This window comes from Triplophysa rosa, unplaced genomic scaffold (genome assembly GCF_024868665.1).
Source record: "Triplophysa rosa unplaced genomic scaffold, Trosa_1v2 scaffold181_ERROPOS110053, whole genome shotgun sequence".
Taxonomy (NCBI): Eukaryota; Metazoa; Chordata; class Actinopteri; order Cypriniformes; family Nemacheilidae; genus Triplophysa; species Triplophysa rosa.
In genome coordinates this window covers 66,578-84,693 of record NW_026634194.1, presented here as the reverse complement: position 1 = coordinate 84,693, position 18,116 = coordinate 66,578, and the positions used below count along the sequence as shown (strand labels likewise).

General features: G+C 41.5%; 2 protein-coding genes across 4 annotated transcripts in view; one reads left to right on the top strand and one right to left on the bottom strand.

Moving 5' to 3' along the window:
- The first annotated feature begins 32 nt into the window (after positions 1-32).
- gldn (gliomedin) lies at positions 33-6,028 on the top strand. Its single transcript, XM_057327183.1, has 10 exons — positions 33-1,054; positions 1,561-1,612; positions 1,707-1,733; positions 1,972-2,070; positions 2,487-2,588; positions 2,727-2,846; positions 3,127-3,192; positions 3,278-3,403; positions 3,490-3,640; positions 4,518-6,028. Exons 1-10 carry the CDS (start codon positions 605-607, stop codon positions 4,981-4,983), a joined length of 1,659 nt encoding a protein of 552 aa, XP_057183166.1. The 5' UTR covers positions 33-604; the 3' UTR covers positions 4,984-6,028.
- Positions 6,029-6,135: 107 nt separating this feature from the next.
- The window catches only part of dmxl2 (Dmx-like 2), a 67,359-nt gene continuing 55,378 nt past the window's right edge, over positions 6,136-18,116 (bottom strand). For 2 of the 3 annotated variants that reach the window (XM_057327179.1, XM_057327180.1), the window contains exons 35-45: positions 17,851-17,916; positions 17,497-17,583; positions 16,998-17,119; positions 16,720-16,858; positions 9,698-9,758; positions 9,455-9,582; positions 9,097-9,174; positions 8,667-8,758; positions 8,346-8,398; positions 7,905-8,122; positions 6,136-7,608 (exon numbers count right to left, since the gene is read on the bottom strand). In XM_057327179.1, the coding sequence (XP_057183162.1) occupies positions 7,399-7,608; positions 7,905-8,122; positions 8,346-8,398; positions 8,667-8,758; positions 9,097-9,174; positions 9,455-9,582; positions 9,698-9,758; positions 16,720-16,858; positions 16,998-17,119; positions 17,497-17,583; positions 17,851-17,916 (1,254 nt within the window). In that variant the 3' untranslated portion in view covers positions 6,136-7,398. The remainder of the gene's footprint in view (positions 7,609-7,904; positions 8,123-8,345; positions 8,399-8,666; positions 8,759-9,096; positions 9,175-9,454; positions 9,583-9,697; positions 9,759-16,719; positions 16,859-16,997; positions 17,120-17,496; positions 17,584-17,850; positions 17,917-18,116) is intronic. The other variant, XM_057327182.1, reaches the window with a different exon arrangement.

Genomic DNA, 18,116 nt, shown 5'->3' with positions numbered 1-18,116 from the left:
TTTTCATGGTTTTTCATTGCATATTTCAAAAAATGTACCATGGTTTCATGTTAAGAAAAAGATTTTATTAGCAACGCTGTCATAAAAAAATTAAGTTCCAATTTTTGTATTGAAAGATCTGTTTACTGTTAGTTACTCTTACCTGTTTGTAACCTTTGTCACTGTACTGTTTATGATGTTATACTTTCTTACCCACATTTCAGTATCATTGTACATCTCTGTATACCTTGTAACACACATTTGCAATTGAAGATTTTCTCCAGATGACTTGTCAAACAGTGGATTGTTGACATCAGAAGTCATGCAGTGGCCCTCAGTCATTGGCTGATGTGGAAGATTCTGGTCAGCCCACGGTCATGCTGAAGAATGAACTTGACTGCATATAAATCAGGTGACCTCACAGGCGGTGCCTTCTTCTTCTCCTCCAGTAGCGCCTCAGAACGACACAAAGCCCAGCATCTCTCGCAGACCGCGCTCCGAACAACCACTTCAATTGTCCTGAAACATCATTTCTTCTCAGTCTCTTACGGGATTTATCTGTTTTAGAAATCAGCGAGAAGCCTTCAGATTCTGTAACGGACTGTTTCTTGAGTTTGGGGAAAGGATGTTGGATCCGTTGGGTGAGTTGAGGAGAAGCGGAGGCTTCAGACGATGTGGTGGTCAGTTGTCCTGGCAGGTGCGTTTGGTTCTGTACAGCGTGTGTGTTCTGACGCTGATAAACTCGGCCGGTCTGGCACTGCTCCTGATTCAGCACACAGAGATGTGGACTCATGTGACTGAGGTGGAGAGACAGATGGTGGACATCTCTCAGAGCTCCGTGGTGGAGTTTATGACACCGGTGAACGGAGATGAAGCCGAGTATCAATATTCCAGAAACAAGCGCAGTCGGCAGCATCGAGGGACGAGGCCCATAACAGAGCACGAGGCCGGTCCGGACGAGGAACTCATGAGAGATGTTCAGTATCAGTATCATCGGGAACCTGAGCAGCTTTTCCAGCACAAAACAGAGGAGCAGGATGGCATGATGATGATGATGACCTACTCCATGGTGCCAGTAAGACATTCCTGTTCAAAGTGACCATTCCTAACCAAAGGGCACCTAGCAACCCGCCAAAACACCATAGCAACTTAATAATATTGTGTGTTCAGAAAGCCTTAGTTAATTTATAGACCACTTCACACGATATAAACACTTCCAGTTTCATTTTTTAAATCTTACGTATATAATAAAATCTTCCAGATATGCGTTTAACATTTTGATTCAGTTACAGATGTTCTGTTTTTTTGTATTTTGTTCAAACATTTGTTCTTCTGGACCAGTGTCGGATCAGCGCTGTTTATGTCTTCTGAAGTGGTCTATAGTAATGCCCTGACGGAACCTTCCATTAGTCTTCCAATCGCACATGAGTTTCAAATAAGATGAATATTTGAAATGAATTATTGTTTGTTCAGTTTTGTATATGTAAATTATTGGTTACATTGTTTGTTCTAGTTCATTAGTGCACGCAGAGCTGTGAAGTATGACGACATTGTTACAGTAATATCTCCATTATGTTTCAGGTCAAAATTCTGCTGGATATTTGCAACAGTACTAAAGGAGTCTGTCTGACCGGTGAGCCTCAGCAGTTTCTTATGATATGACTGATATTTACATCTACTGTACAGTATGTTCTCTGATGAGTTTCATTTACTTTTGGCTTCCACAGGACCACCAGGACCACCGGGACTGCCAGGTAGAACACTAAATCATACATAATAAAAACATTTATTGAAAAAAAGGAATAGAAAATAGAAAATATCACAATGTACAGTATAAAATGCAGTAATCGAATTATTTCGTTGAATTTTAAGGTGAAATGTGATGCACAGACACGTGTTGGTGATGAATATGAGATACATCGTTGTCATAACATATGACGTGTGTATAGTTGTGGTGTTTTTGAGTGATGTTATGTACGGCTGGAACTGCAGGTTTGCCGGGTGTGGACGGAGTGCCGGGGAATAACGGAACGGATGGAATTCCAGGGTTACCAGGAGAGGCTGGAGCACACGGGAAACGGGGCAAAAGAGGTCAGCTACTGTACATGAAGAACAACATGATGCACATGAATGAATGGATGTAAATGCACTCTTGTCAAAGGCATCTTTCATTATTTCCCGAGGACGAGGATTTTATCCATTCAGACAGATATGAGCTGCGTCTGACAGCAGACAGAGAAATGCCCACAGACATTCGCCACATGAATAAACTCTGAAAGGAGCTCTTTGTAATGTGGTGACAAAAACCATTGGGAAATATTTGTTGATTTGAGACATGATAAAGTAAGAATAATTTGAAACCCAATGGCCATGACTCATTGGTACGTATTTAAAGTCAAGCATTACTAATACACAGCTTGCTTCTTTTAAGTTTTCAGAACACCACCCCACATCTCCAGCACCTGTAATGGGCTGACTGAGTATGATTTTGTGTTTGGTGCGTGCAGGTCCTCCGGGTGAGAAGGGTGACCCTGGAGAGAAAGGAGATCCTGGACCCTCGGGACCTCCTGGAGAGAAGGGTGAAGAGTCAAATGATGTCCTCATAGAGGGTAAAGAGCTCAATACAGCGTTGTGTATTTCAGCATCTGTTTTACACTGTAAAAAGAATCAAGCAAACATCTGCTTGTGTCTGTAACAGTGTTTACGTGTATGAGACATGAATTCATTCAGCTGCTGTAAATCTGCAGGGCCACCAGGACCTCCGGGCATCCCTGGACCACCCGGTCCTCCAGGTCCACCCGGACTCCAGGGACCACCGAGACACAGAAATCACAGATCACATCCTCATATGGGGAAAGAGTCTATGGGTGAGTCCTGCCAAATCATATGGGTTATTAATGAATGAAATAATAAATTCCCAGATAGCAAAGATGATGAGTGAGGGCAGTGGGTAAGTTTCGCATGTCACCATTTCATATAATGCTGATCTTCAGTGATATAACAACAATGACAAAAATACCTTACCCTTACCTTAAAATATATGATTTTTTATGCAGAATTTGGGTGTGAAATACCTGGACATTAAACTATCTGTGAAATGACTTTTTTTCTCTAGCTTTAAAATATGAGCCCTCTGGTTTTCTTTAGGTCTCCTGAATTCAGTCCCAAATGATGACATCATCAGTCAGAAACTGCCAGCACGAAAGATAAACGGTACAGTAACGTGTACTCCACTCATCACAGTTCACGTTACATGAACAGTACACGAGATGTCACAGCGCGTGTTTGTGTTTGTCAGATTGTGTCATAAAGTCAGTGCTGAACCCCAGACATCTGATGAAAATGAGCGACACGTTTGGAGCGTGGATGATGGACACAGCCGCTCAGGATGACGAGAGGATCTGGGTGGCAGAACATTTCTCAGGTACTGAAGAGAGAGAGAGAAGAATGACGCCACACTGTTGTTTGAAAGAGTTTCACATGACAAACATTTCACATCCACTTCTACAGGTCGTATCATAAAGGAGTACAACAGCGTCGCAGCGTTCCAGAACAGCACCTTTCAATCCATTGACGTCAAGAAGGTTTTCCAAGGATGTGGTCACGCTGTACACAACGCCTCCATATTCTACCACATCGCTGGGACATCCAATATCGCAAAGTAAACTTCTTGAGTCATGTTTTAGAGACTCCCAACACTGATACAGTATATGAAGTATTTAAAAATCACTCCTTTACAGGATGAGTTCATCTAAAAATATACATTAAACCAGATCAGACATACTTCATGACCAATACCGCTCAAAACACTCATTCATTATTTCACGAGTTCTCCTCGCAGCTAATGAACTGGGACGGATAGTATGCGTATTTGGCGTGCTGTCCCAGGGCGAGGACTCCAAGCTTGGTAATTCTTCCCGAACACGGAGCACCTGCCCGTTGACCGGGGAGAGGGCCCGTTCCTCAGGTCGTTCCCCCCGGTGCCGAGGTAAAAACAGGCTAGTGGTGTGGAATCGGGGTGGAGGAGGGAACAGAGGTGAGGTGGCTTGGCTACTTATAGGCTAGTAGGATGAGTGCTGTGATTGTGTATCGAAAGCCAGCAGAGTTAATTATCTGCACGTGCTCCTCCCGAACTTCGTTAATAAAACATCATTTATATTTTCTCCCACATTTTAGAATAATAGAAAACTCTACGGAATAACACAATTATAACTAGAGGATTTAGAGATGCACCGATACTACATTTCTCCACTGATGGTCGGTTACTCAGCGTTATATCTGCCGATGCCGAATCTGAAGATTAAATTCCTATTTCTTTCTGAATGTTAATAATTCATATAATGACTATTAATATTGAACATCAAACTGCTGATGTTTCTAAACATTTTCTAGATACAGAGCGCAGATTCATAGCATTTTCCTGTCCTCCTTTGATTGACGGCCCTGATCATCGGCTGTTTTTAAACTATCGGAACTATAGGAATCACGTTGTAACAAACGATGGGCTATAAATGAAAACTGTTCTATGTGCACTGCAGGTTTGACCTTCACAGCAAGATGTTACAAACGCTGAGCATCGAGAACGCTCTCTATCACAACCGCTCGTACCTGCTTCATAACTCCAAGACATATTTCAAACTGGCAGCAGACGAGAACGGCCTGTGGATCATATTTGCCTCCGACACAGACGACAGCATCGTGGTGGCACGACTACATGAGAAAACATTCTCCATCAGCAGCTACAGCAACACCACCTACCCCAGGAGTAAAGCCGGAAATGCTTTCATCGCCTGCGGGATCCTCTACATCACCGACACTAAAGACACGCGGGTGACCCACGCCTTTGACCTCCTGAAGGGGAAACCGCTCGGTGTCACTTTAGACCTGCGAGCATCTGATGGGCTTCTGTCCATGATCTCATACAATCCCCGAGATAAACACCTGTACATATGGGACAGCAGATACGTCAAATCCTACCAGGTTCAGTTTCTCTCTGACGAATAACCGGATCTGTCCGTCACGTCATCATTCCGTGTGTTAGCCAATAATCCTGCATGCTTCAGTTGCTCCCATGCGCATAACCAATCGTCCTTCCTTTCTCTGGCGGATCGAGTGTTTTAAACTGGCCGTACAGTATACAGTGATGACAAAACCTATTGATATTTAAATGTGGGAACGACGGTTTCAGAGACAGCATGCCAGACCACTTTATTCTGAGGATGAGAAGAGACCAACACGGCCTAACTGGCCTTTAAATGTCGAAAAGTCAGTTCATTTCGAGGTTCTTTTTATTTTCAATACGGTCTATCGTTTGATCGTTTGAAACCCAAACATTTTGTCCTTGTTCTGTCTTTATATAAAAATGTTATCTAATGCAATAGCAATCATGCATTTTCAAACGACACTTTTTTATGGCCACCGTGTTTATTTGTTACCATTAACAGTTTGAAGTAAAAATCAATATAGTGCGTTTTGTCTCTCAACAATGAATCTCTGTGTCAATTGAATGTGACGTGTTTTTATGAGCAATACACAAACTTCAAACAGGAATTTTAACAACATCCATTTCTGTTAGCCCTAACTGAAGTTCTTAAAGTCACCAGCATTCCCAACACACTGAATATTTGGAAACATGTGAGGCAGGACTTCATCTGCTGGAAATGAATTGGATGGTGAAGAGTGGCCATACGTAGCATGTATGGGATTGTGAAGGACTTTCATCTGGATTAGGATTAGGAAGACTTTAGAAAGCACTAGACAACACTGCCTCATTAACCCATGTCTGACATCGGGCGAAAAGAAAAGTGTTTTTACATGACGATAAAGAAGAATGCTAACACGGCCTGATGAATTGAACCGTGCGCAGTAAGAAAGTGAATGGGCCAGGAGACTGGGTTTAATAGATATTATTTACTAGGATGATCTTGCTTGTTCTATAAACACCATGCGCGTTTGTGTTGCATACTGTATGTGTTTATACCTTTTCTGTGTTTCTCCTGTAAAGCTGCTTTGGAACAACAGCGCTCTGTAAATAAATAAAAAATTGAAATTGGTTGATATTGTACGCATGTAGCTACAAAGGCTTGGAAAGCAATAACTCCCGAAACATGTCAGTGTGAAGATGATGTAGATGAAGTGAGAGCGGCTTTAAAATGATTCTCTTCAAAAAACAAAAGAATTTATTGAGCTTACAAAGGTCAAACTTTGAGCACGACAGAAGTTCCTTCAGAAACATCAGCCAGTGGTTTTAGGCTTTGCCTTTTTACACACGCAGACAGATCAGGCTGTTCAATAAATACACACATCAGAGCATGAGGGCTCGAACATTTAAACACGCACAGTCGACACGATGACCACGATGGCCAGCAAATCAGACAGAAACACAAAGATGACTTGAATAAATACATCACATACATCAAAGCAAATATACTGTAGCACTATTCCAGCAGCTAAGATCAAATCCAGAAAAATAAGAACTAAAAGCATCCCCGTGTTTGTACAAGCAAGTTCATTTTTATATGAATCTATCTATATATAGATTTATTTATTTATATTATATATATATACTCATTTCAACTACTCGGCCACACACAGCCAGACATTCGTTTGTTTACAATAGTTTTCTCCAATAGAGCTTTTCACCACAACACTTTATTGTTTCCTCAGTTCTCATTGCAAATATTCAGAAAAGATCAAACATGATCAAATAAAATAAATAAGTCAATAAAATAAAACAAAAACCTATTCAGTGTTGCACTTTGTCCCAGACATCTAAAACATACCTGACATTCCTAACGTTAAATATAAATACAAGGAACACAAAAAACAAAAATATACATTATGTGCAAAAAAAAAAGCTTGAAGAGGTGAAACACATCATGGCCTCACGTGGAATGTTTTGCTGTTTGGCCACTACAGAAACAAGCCTGTGTGTGTGTGGACGGGTGGTGATGGTGGGGGGGTGTCTCTGGGGCCGCAGCGACGCACCGGACCGCCAGGGTACTGTGCCATTTTACACTCCGCAAATACATCAGCAGCCAATGAGAAAAGGTACGGTAAGAAACTAAACCCAACACTGACACTGAGAGCAGAAGCACAGTGCTGGTCATTTGAAATAAAAACACACACACACACACACACACACAGATGCATTAAAACTGAAGCTTTGAGCACATTTACAGAGCACGACCAATAACCCGGGAATGAAGTGCCATGATTCACATGGCTCATGCATACAGCTTTCCTACCGACATGTTACGTACGGAGCGTCAGCCTCCGGGAATGACAGCAGTCCAGAGACCTCCTGCACGTTTCTCGGCGTCTATCGTGGGACGGGGTAAAGATGTTCAGCAGCGTGAGATTCTTACGGTTCACTGAAACGCGGAGGTGCCGACGAAAGCGCTCCTCTCCGCCGCGCTCTTAGAGGATCTGGAATATACTGGCTGGAATGTTGTAGCGGTCGGGAAGCACTCGCATCTTCAGCGTCCCGTCGGCTCCGCAGGTGAAGATCCGGTTCCCCGGGCAAGTTTCCACCTGCATCACGCCAGCGCCGATGTTTCTGAAGATGGACTGTTTAGCGTGCTCGGCGCTGAAGGAGTGCATGAGGCCGTGACCCGCTAACTTCCACACCTTGACCACAAACACAACCGTCAAAAAACTCAAATAATTTCTCAACTAAACTGTCATGTACTGTACATATACAGTATATACACTGCATCTAAAAAACTGTGCAGTTGACCACCACTACACTACATAAATACTGAACATGCATCCTAAAGCAAAATGGTTTATAGTTGGTTTGGTTTCACTTGTAGTTAAACACAGATAACCCAGGGTTCCACAGATACTGTGTGTGTGGTAAAACTATGTTACATCACGGTAATGTATCCACATGGGTGCTATTTGTCCTATGTTCAGTTGTGTACCTTCATGTTTCCCTCAGCCGAGCCGGTGACGAAGAAGTCCTCGGTTGAGTCCATGGCCAGAGCTTTGATGGCTGAATCATGCGCCTGAAACGTGTGAAGCAGCTGTCTCTGACGGATATCAAAGATACACACGAAGCCTTTCCTGCCGCCCGTGACGATCAGCTGCTGTTTAGGAGCGTACTGAAGAACCGTCGCTCCGTTCTCATGGCACTGGAACGCTGCCAAACAAAGAACAAGAGAGAGTGACACCGCGTCACGTCCCGTGAAACACATTTCTTGCTCTTTCATTTCTCCATCAGGCCGTCCCTCAGAAACCTTCATGAACGTATGCATGTCCACGTTTACACCTCAACATTCAGGATAAACAACGGTACGAGGAGCAGGTGGATGTTAGCCAGTCATAACATGTTGGAAAGCACATTGCAGAGTTTGTGAACTCACCGTGTATCATAGTGTTGCTGGGCGAGATCAGAGTGTCCCATAAACAAACATTTCTGCAGAGGAAAGAGACAGCGTACGGCAAGATCAGCACTAGTCATAGAAGGTATTAAAGTCAAATAAAAACAAGGCAGATTTTGATTAGGAAGAGCACATTTATTGTTTTGTGTATACTGAATAGGTTTCACACTCGACATTCTTTTGTTGTTTGGACTGGTGTTTGTTCTAAACGTGTGAAAACAAGTTTAACATGAAACGAAGGTTTATTGCGTGCGGCAATGACATGTAAGGTCAAGTTTTGCACGTCAGTGTGATGTATCTGACCTGCCGTCATTGGACTGTCCCGCTGTTGCGATCAGACTGGAGGACGTGATGAAGGCAAAATCTCCACAGCTTTTACTGTGACACTGCCAACTCTGACACACACACGTATACACGCTTTATTATTTCATTTCAGAAAAATGTTTGTAAATGAATATTAATATGAATAAGTGTTCAGAACCGATGTCACCCCGGGGTGAAACTGACTGACAAAATGACAAGAGAACACTTCTGCACATTCTACACAAAGAGCGACAGCACATGCTTCTTGGACATTTTGTCATGTGATGGCATTCAGACTTTCCGACATAAACATAACTTTATAACAATGTTATTAACACTATGAGACGGCTTTTGAAAGTGTCATGACTGAAGCATTCATATATGACACACAACGGCAGATTTACTTTTGAGAAAAAAACGAGGTTCTTACCAAATATGGTTTTGGGTTTGAAGACGTCTGATTGACCTGCCAGAGGCTCAGAAATCCCTCTCCATCTGCAACACCACACTGACACACACAAGATATCAATTATATCTCATTGAAACATACATATTCAATTCTTGTTCCATATGACATTGTATTTCGGTTTAGAAGATATATACTTGAAAAAATCATGGAAAGTCACGGTTTTACCAAAGGTTTTTATCATACTGATGGTTCTAATGTCAATATTTGGTGGCATTTTCTCTTTTTGTGTATAGACTGATGCGTTTCTGATCATCAGGGGTTTAGTAATGGTAGGTAATAGATTCTCTGAGAGTTTATGTTAACAAGAATATTTAAGTACCTTGTTTCCCTGTGAGTTGAAATACAGACGCGTGACTCGAGCGTTTCCCGCCTGTCTGAAACAAATGAGCTGCTGTGGACGATTCCACTCGAACATCCTCACACTGCCATCCTGAGCCCCCGTCATATCTACACACACACACACACACACACACACACACACACATCAGTGCGACTGGAGTGTGCAGTATACAGCTTTAGTTATAGTTGTGTGTGTAACAGTGTTTGTGTGGATGAGACTCACAGTATTGATAGATGGGGTGAGATGTCATTCTCTTCACATTGTTCAGATTCCTCTTCATGATCTGACACACACACACACGCACACACACACACACACACACACACACACACACACACACACACACACACACACACACACACACACACACACACACACACACACACACACACACACACAACCATGAATAAATTCAACACACCGATGTACATCACTGTAAACCGTCAGGTGTTGGCGTGTAAAGTAATCAGATTACTTTTAAGTACGAGTAATGATAACGCAGTTACTTATAAATTTACATATCAATACTTGAGTTTTCTTTGTTTTTCAAACATGCTTGTTGCAGAAACCGTTGCTCAGCGAGCACAATAAGCAGTTTATTGTCTGCTATTGCTGCAGTTCGTCTTCATATTTGTGGGGAGTCATGGCGGCTAAATGGTTAGAGAGTCGGACTCGTGACCAGAAGGTTGCCGGTTCGATTCCCAGGCCGGCGGGTAACGACTGAGGTGCCCTTGAGCAAGGCACCTTACCCCTACTTGCTCCCCGGGCGCTGCAGTGATAGCTGCCCACTGCTCCGGGTGTACGTGTGTTCACCACTTGCTGTGCGTGTGTTCACTACTCTCTGGATGGGTTAAATGCAGAGGTCACATTTCGGGTATGGGTCACCATATCTGACTAATAGGTCACTTTCACTTCACTTTCACTTAATCTGGCAGACCCTTGACAAGCATAGGAGGCGATAGCGATATGGTGGCGCACTCCGCCAACCATGGGTCCTGCAAATGCCAATAGAATGGAAGGCCGTTTTATCAGAAATGTCTTTAGACGTAACGTGTACAGACGTTATAAAGCACGCGTTTTTGCGCCTAAAGACGTAATTTCGTCTACAGACGTATTGGTCTTAGCCAATGGAAAGTCACAAAACGGAAAGATTTGCATAAAATTGATTAAGCATATAGTCATGACGTCATCATTAGCGTAACCACGTGTCATTCATGAATTATACATATAAACGTGATGCTCCCTCATGCGTGGCACTGCATATGGTCCTAGTAATGAATACGTCAGCGTATACGTGATTTTACGACAGGGGAGAAGAGGGCATTTCAAAATACAAGCGGTATAGACAGACCATCGAAAGCATGGCTTTGCGAAATTTTCTTAACAACTGCCGACGCGTTTTTCAAGAATGTGTGCATTTGTAAAATTATATGTATTATGCCATCAACCCAATGGGCAACATGGGCTGCTGCCGAGAGTCCCGAACACTAAGGGATCCCGAGAGAGTTCTCATTTGCATTTTAACATTACACATATTTACATTAAACATAACAAATATTTGTCCAGTATTATGCATATCCGAATCACTACGGACAGTACATGAAGATTAAAATCATGTTAAAAACACGAAAAATGTCAGAAAACCAGTAAACGAGGAAGATGCGTTTTTTATTTTTTGTATGAAGCATAAATGATGTTTCATTAACAAAGTTCGGGAGAAGCCGGAGCACATAATCATCTCGGCTGGTTCCCTATTAGCAATCCTATCAGCTCAAGCGAGAGTCCTTATAAATAAGACCAGAAATCTCACCTGCGCCATCTCTACAAGTAATTCAACACGCCTCCACCTCCCCGTCTCATCTCCCCGTTTCCGAGCTCGGCGCACTCGCCCACATCAGGGGCCCACATCAAATTAGCTAAATTAAAATTAAAATACAGCTTTCCTGTAGCTCAGTTGTAAGAGCATTGCGTTAACAACGCAAGGTTGTGGGTTCGATCCCAGGGATTGCATGTATAGGATAAAGCAATGTAAGTCGCGTTGGATAAAAGCGTCTGTCAAATGCATAAATGTAATAATGTTGATTATATTTTAATGCTTTAATAAACGCGGCCATAAGCTACATGCTTTGCGCTGTAAATACGCCGCTTGAGCATTCAGTGTCCAAGCACAATAAACGTGTGAACTATATAAGTAATTGTAATTTACTGGAATAAACTTTTTTAATGCATGGCAACAGCAAGTGGCTTTGTGTGACCCTCCGACCCAAAGTTTGAGATCCTTTGATATGACCATACTGCCAGTTAGTGTAGCTGGTTGATACATTTGGGCATGAGATTGCGAGTTCTCACACTCATTTCAAAAGTAAATAATATCGATGGTTGGATTTAGTTTGCAATTTGGTTTATTTTTATCCTATGAGTCCTAATAAATGCAACTTCAACTATTTCTAAAGTGCTTATTTTATAAAGAAAGCCGCTACCTCACATAACGCAGTAAAGCAGTACTTGTATAGAGTGAATAATTGATTGTCGAACATCAATATTTATTCAGCACCACCACCATGGAAAGCACCTGGTAACGTGGGGCGTAAGAAAGTAACCTCTTATGGGTATAGTTGAGGAAGTAGGCTATACGCCTAGAAAAGGATTACCTTGAGTTAAGGTGTAACTTCAGAGTCTTCATAGTTAAGAGACAACATTATCGGGAAACGCAGCCCTGTTATATTTAACATTTTATTTTTGGATCACAGCACAGGATATTGGTAGTTGACGAATAAATTGGTTAGTTTTACATTATTTTATATAATTAATATTTATGTTTATCATATAAAATAACATAACAGGGATTTTATCATATAAAATAGCATAAGAGAGATTTATCTTCGTTCTTGGGTTTTTTCCTACATTTTTGCTGTCACACCATAGGACAAATTTGCATATTAATCATTTAATGATTATCGATTTAATCATTAAATTAAGCGTATCATTGCCATGTTTTAATAAAATAAGTATAACAGCCAACAGAAAAGAGTAGCAAAGATAAAATATCAGTAGGGTCTGCATTGCTGGATGTGACTCTTATTTTGACAACGGAGCCACTAAGGTTTACGCGTCTACACGCAATTACGCGTCCACGCGTCTAACGTCTGTAGACGAAATTACGTCTTTAGGCGCAATAATGCGTCCACGCGTATAACGTCTATACACGTTATGTCTAAAGACATTTTTGATAAAACGGCCTTCCATAAATAGATAACTTTCAGATCGTGAAATTAGCACGAGTCGCAACAGCAAATCAATTGTCCTGCAAAGGCTGATCATGTTTGGAAGATAACTTTCAGATCGCAAAATTAGCGCAAGTCATGACACGCAACAGCAATCAATGGTCTCATGCCTTGTGAATGTAAATATAAGCTGTGTTCCACTGTTTGTTGCGCTGCACGCACAAATCTGCAGATTTAAATGGGCGTGGTCACTGTCAGAAGAAGGGTTGGGGAGTGGGCGGAGCACGGGAGAAAGAGAGGAAACAACTGTCATCTGTTAGTCTCCTCACCAAATAGCAGCATATACAGCATAATATGTTAAATGTCATTTTCCCCTCAAAATAATATTATATTATATTAGTAATATATTATATATTAGATTAATCATAATTTCGTATAACACTATCGAGTTGTTTTGGCTCAATGAAGTGCTCAGCAATGCAAAGAGGATCTGTCATATCGCTTATATATTACTTTTTTAAATCTAATAAAAAAACACCCATATTTGCCCGCCAAAAATCCTCCTTTTCCCACACAGTGATATACGACTGGAAACGACTCTGCCGTCCCAAAAGCTCACCGGCGCCATCTTGTGCAACTAGCCGTGCTGTTAAAACACAATAAATATGAAGAGTGACAGCGAAGTTAGCAGTGTCAACAGTAGGCAGAGCTCTGATGAGGTGGAGGACTACTGGTCAGGAAATATTTGAAATGTGTTTTGTAAAGAAAATAAAGGTGTGTTATAGGCTATATAGGATTGTTAAATGCATTACAGTGTTAAACACTAAAGAACAGCAAAGTCTGGAAAAGCATGAGCATCAGTTAGGTGAGAAAAAGTAACGCAAAAGTAACGCTAAAGTACTTTCAGTTACTTTCCACAAAAAGTACCCAAGTACCGTATTTAGTTACTTTTTTATAGAGTAACTCAATCTTGTAACTAGTTACTTTTGACAGTAACTTTCCCCAACACTGGTAACCGTTCAGCATTAACAGCACCCATCCACTGCAAATATTGATAGATCTCACTATTTTACAACGATGAACATGTTATAGAACTTAAAGAAGGATTTATGTAAGAATCGCTTAATTGTCAATCATATTTATTGTCTTCAGTGAAGCAAAGTCAGATTGTCAGATGATGCTGAGATCACATGATTCATGTTGATACATATGAAGTTCATGTCAGCAGACGTTCATGCTTCATTCTCTCCTGCGATTCAGCTCACGGCTTGGGTAGAATCATAAAAGGTGTAAATGCACCGAACGCACATGCGTACTGTAAGTGTGGTCTTTATCAAGCGTGATGACGCAGGTCTGTACCTTGGCTTTGTGGGACTGTCTGCGGTCGACCGCACTACTTCCAAACGCTCTTATCAGCTCAATACAGGCTCATCATGAGCTCTGTTGAGCCCACAGCTCTCTGCGTGTTTGTCTTCGGATGATAAGACTCTTCATCAGCATCACATTCACTACTACACCAAATGTCTACACAAGGATAGCAAAACCTGACGTCATTCATTGTGTGTCCGCCTGCACTCAGTCAGCGGTTCGCCTGATGGAAACTCATTATTAGACTAACTGAACGACATCTGTTTGAAAATGTAAAAATGCGCAAAGGTTTGATGTTGTGGTTTAGGTGTTCAGTGAATAGTCCAGTATACAACCCAGATAGCACATGTACGTTTGGCTGACGTCGCCCCCCCTACCAATAACATCGAATAAGCATCGTCCAGGCATAGCCGGATAATTCAGTCAGTTAGTGCTCTAACCAGCTCTCTGTTACGTCGGCTTTGGGTCACCTCGTTACCGCGCTTATCTGTTTGCGCGTGCACTTTCTCTTTGCAACCCAGCAGAGAGGCGATGCGGCTGTTTTCAGGTAAGCTTTCACCCGATGTAAATTAGAAAAAAAAACACATTTGTTCATTATTTGACTCTAAAAAGTTGATAGTTAAGCACCCGCTGTACTACAGCATATGTAAATTAGACTGTGGCGCAAAACTAACTTAACGTTAACTTGTTTAGCCAACGGTCACGGTAACTTAGCTATTTTTCAAATGACTGTTAACGGCTTTATGTGTTACCAGAATATGAGCACTAATTAAGTTACCATTTGTTTTAACGTTATTTTATAGTTGACTTGAACTAGCTGTCCTGCTTCTCAGTGTGGAATATTGGAATAATTGGCAGATAAATAGCATGTGTGCTCATTTTGTTTATGCTGTCACAGTGGATGGCTGCGCATTAGCATCTGCCATTAGCAGACTATGTTAGCTGAGGTAAGGCATTAAAATATGTATAATAAATAATTCTTTCTTCAGTTTTTGTCTTTGCACTAAACGCTGATTGCACAACATGATGCAGAGGGGACGGTTACACACATAAATACTGTATATATATATATATATATATATATGCAAAGTATTGTGGGATATGAATGGAATGGTATAGATGTCACTAATGAGAACATTCTTTTACTGCATGTTTGTGGTCCTCCTTGATTTGTTACTGACTGAGCCCCTTTTGGACCCTGGTCTTAACACAGAAACAGCTGTAAATGAGAATATTTGATAATGTTTTATGTCCAGAATGCAGCGGCAAAAGTGGTCTTCAATGAGCCGAAGAGAGCACACGTCATTCCTCTCCTATAGTCCAGGCCAGGGATAGGCAACGTTTTGCTTCTGTTGTTTACCTCATTTGTAAATTGCTTTGGATAAAAGCGTATGCTAAATGACTAAATGTGTGAATTTAGTAAGTATGCTTTTGCATGTCTCTCTGTTTCATACAGGTTCCCGGTATGTTTAGCAACAATCCTGTCCTGCCACACATGATTAGCACTTGTTTATAACCGTGTGGTCTAGCCAAAAAGAATCATTTGAGTGTGCTTGTAAGACAGTAAGGGCTTTGGAAATAAGAAGGTAGTAGTGGTTGTTAAGGTGAGGGAGTGTTAATTTTCGAATGGAAAGTAAAAGGTTGGAATGTTTGTATTGTTTATACTCATGCGTGCGCGCCTATACATACATGTGCGCGCCTATACATACATGTGCGCCTATACATACATGTGCGCCTATACATACATGCCCAGAAAGATATGAAAATAAACTTGTGTGTATTCATTACGCATTATATTGACATCTGACTGGAAACTCTAATAGCAGGAGTATTGTTTCAACTGATCAAAATCAATATAATCCCAACAGTTGGTTCGCTGATAAATGCTGCTTTGATAGTTTAATAACAATTTACAGTAAAGTTGTTTTTGTTAATGCGTTTGCTAACATAAACTAACAATGAGCAATATATAGTTTACAGTATTTATTGATCACTGATAATACACTGGCAATACAATTCTTCATGCAAGTTCACCGTGCTTTAACTAATAGTAACATATATATTTGATTTTCAAAATCTATTAGTAAATGTTAAAGTTAATGTGAACTAAGATGAATAAATACTGTAGAAGTATTGTTTATTGTTAGTGCTGCTAGCTAATGCAATAACTATATACTAATGTTAACAAATACAACCTTATTATAAAGTGTTACTGCTACCAATGTTTTTTTTAGTACTTATATTTCAAAATAAGAATTGTCACTGAATTGTGTTGTGCTTTTGATCATCAGTGAATGTTTGTAACAGTCGTTTATGAGTGTCTCAACATCCTCCAGTCCCAGGGCTCAAATATACAGAAGATTGTTTAGGACCTGGAGGATTTTTCCAAAATAACAGCAGTGACTGATCATCCACGTAGACTCAAGCTCATGTAAACATCTGTTACTAATGTGTGCGTACGTAAACATCAGTTATGTCAAATATTCATGTCCTTCAAAATCAAAATGCACCAATTTAAAAAACACATTTTTATACTTCTCAAGATTGTCTAAGTGAAGTTTTGAGCAGACTGTATGTGCCAGATCTCTGCTCATCATTCTACATGATCTATTCAGAACACGCGATACACGAGTTGGTGCGTGACAAACATACCACACTGGCACCCATGCTGGTCTGTCCACTGCCCAGCCAGGGCATAGAGGAGGACACTGCCATCTGCTGAGGAGTGAAGGGACCGCCGTTGGCCTGAGCGATGTTAGTGTGAGACGAACGATAATCCACATCATCAGAGCTACACACACACACACACACACACACACACACACACCAGTTCATATAACAGTTCCCACTTAACTCAATGACACACACACGCACGCACGCACGCACGCACGCACGCACGCACACACACACACACACACACACAGACGGACCTACGAGACTCCTTGTCAAAGTCTTCTCCGATCCAGGTGAAAGGTTGAGCTGCGAGCATCGACGACACGTCCACTTCCTGAACATCATGAGTGGACGCCAGCACGATTTCATTTGTGTTCGCCTGAGAGAAACAACACACACGACATTACAAACACTGTCCTTATGAAGTATGTCAAAGGTCACCCTAGGTATGTGTGTGCGCGTGTTCAAATCAACACAATGCTCTACCAACTGAGAACATAAAGACAAACAAAGCTGCAAAAACAAGCTTGATCTTCTGGGTTTTAACATCATCTGTCTATAAAACATCATCTCGAACACATTCAAATGATTGTAAATATGCAGTGTTTGAGGGAAGGTATGATGATTTACTGAAGATATCATCAGCAGACCAGCGGTTCTGACCTTACACTATTTAACACGGAGGAATTCAATCTGAATTGAATCTTACTTTAAGAAATCTTTATTTAGAGTAGGAGAAAAACACCTTCTTCTGACCTTGTTAATGGCAAAAGCCATGATGATGTCTGACTCTTTGTGGATGATTTTGGCTTTGCCTCCTGGGTAACCCATATCAGCCTCCACCTGTAACGCAACACAATCACACACACAGAGCGAGCGAGAGGTTTGTTGTCATGCAGTTTAGATCATGTCCACACCTCCTCACAGGACAGAGAACTGCTCTCAGTTAACGCTGGAGGCGTCTGATTGGTTAACCGCTGACGGTTAGTGAGGGACAGCAGTGCAGAGTTAGGACTCGTGTGTGCGTGTGCGATGAGAGCGGGACAACAGAGGACAGAAGCTGTGACGGGGGTTTCACAGAGAGACGGCTCTCGTTCTGTGTCTCAGTACCTTGTTGCTTTTGCGAGCTCCTGTAACCCAGTTTTGTATGAGGTTGTCCACATGATTATCTAAAGACTACACAATACACACCACAACACACACATTAACAAACACAAACACAGGGCACAGCATAAGACACATGCACAAACAGATGGGGAACAAAATTAAAATGATCAAAATCAAACGCAAGAGAGAGAGAGAGAGAGAGAGAGAGAGGGGAGAGAGAGAGGGGGGAGAGAGAGAGTGTGTGAGAGAGAGAGGGGGGAGAGAGAGAG

What these genes read in the sequence shown, in the direction of transcription:
- gldn (XM_057327183.1), top strand. Translation starts at nt 605, where the DNA reads ATGTTGGATCCGTTGGGTGAGTTGAGGAGAAGCGGAGGCTTCAGACGA. An exon ending in TGACCTACTCCATGGTGCCA is followed by an intron (nt 1,055 to 1,560) that starts GTAAGACATTCC and finishes ATTATGTTTCAG; the next exon opens with GTCAAAATTCTGCTGGATAT. An exon ending in GGTGGCAGAACATTTCTCAG is followed by an intron (nt 3,404 to 3,489) that starts GTACTGAAGAGA and finishes CCACTTCTACAG; the next exon opens with GTCGTATCATAAAGGAGTAC.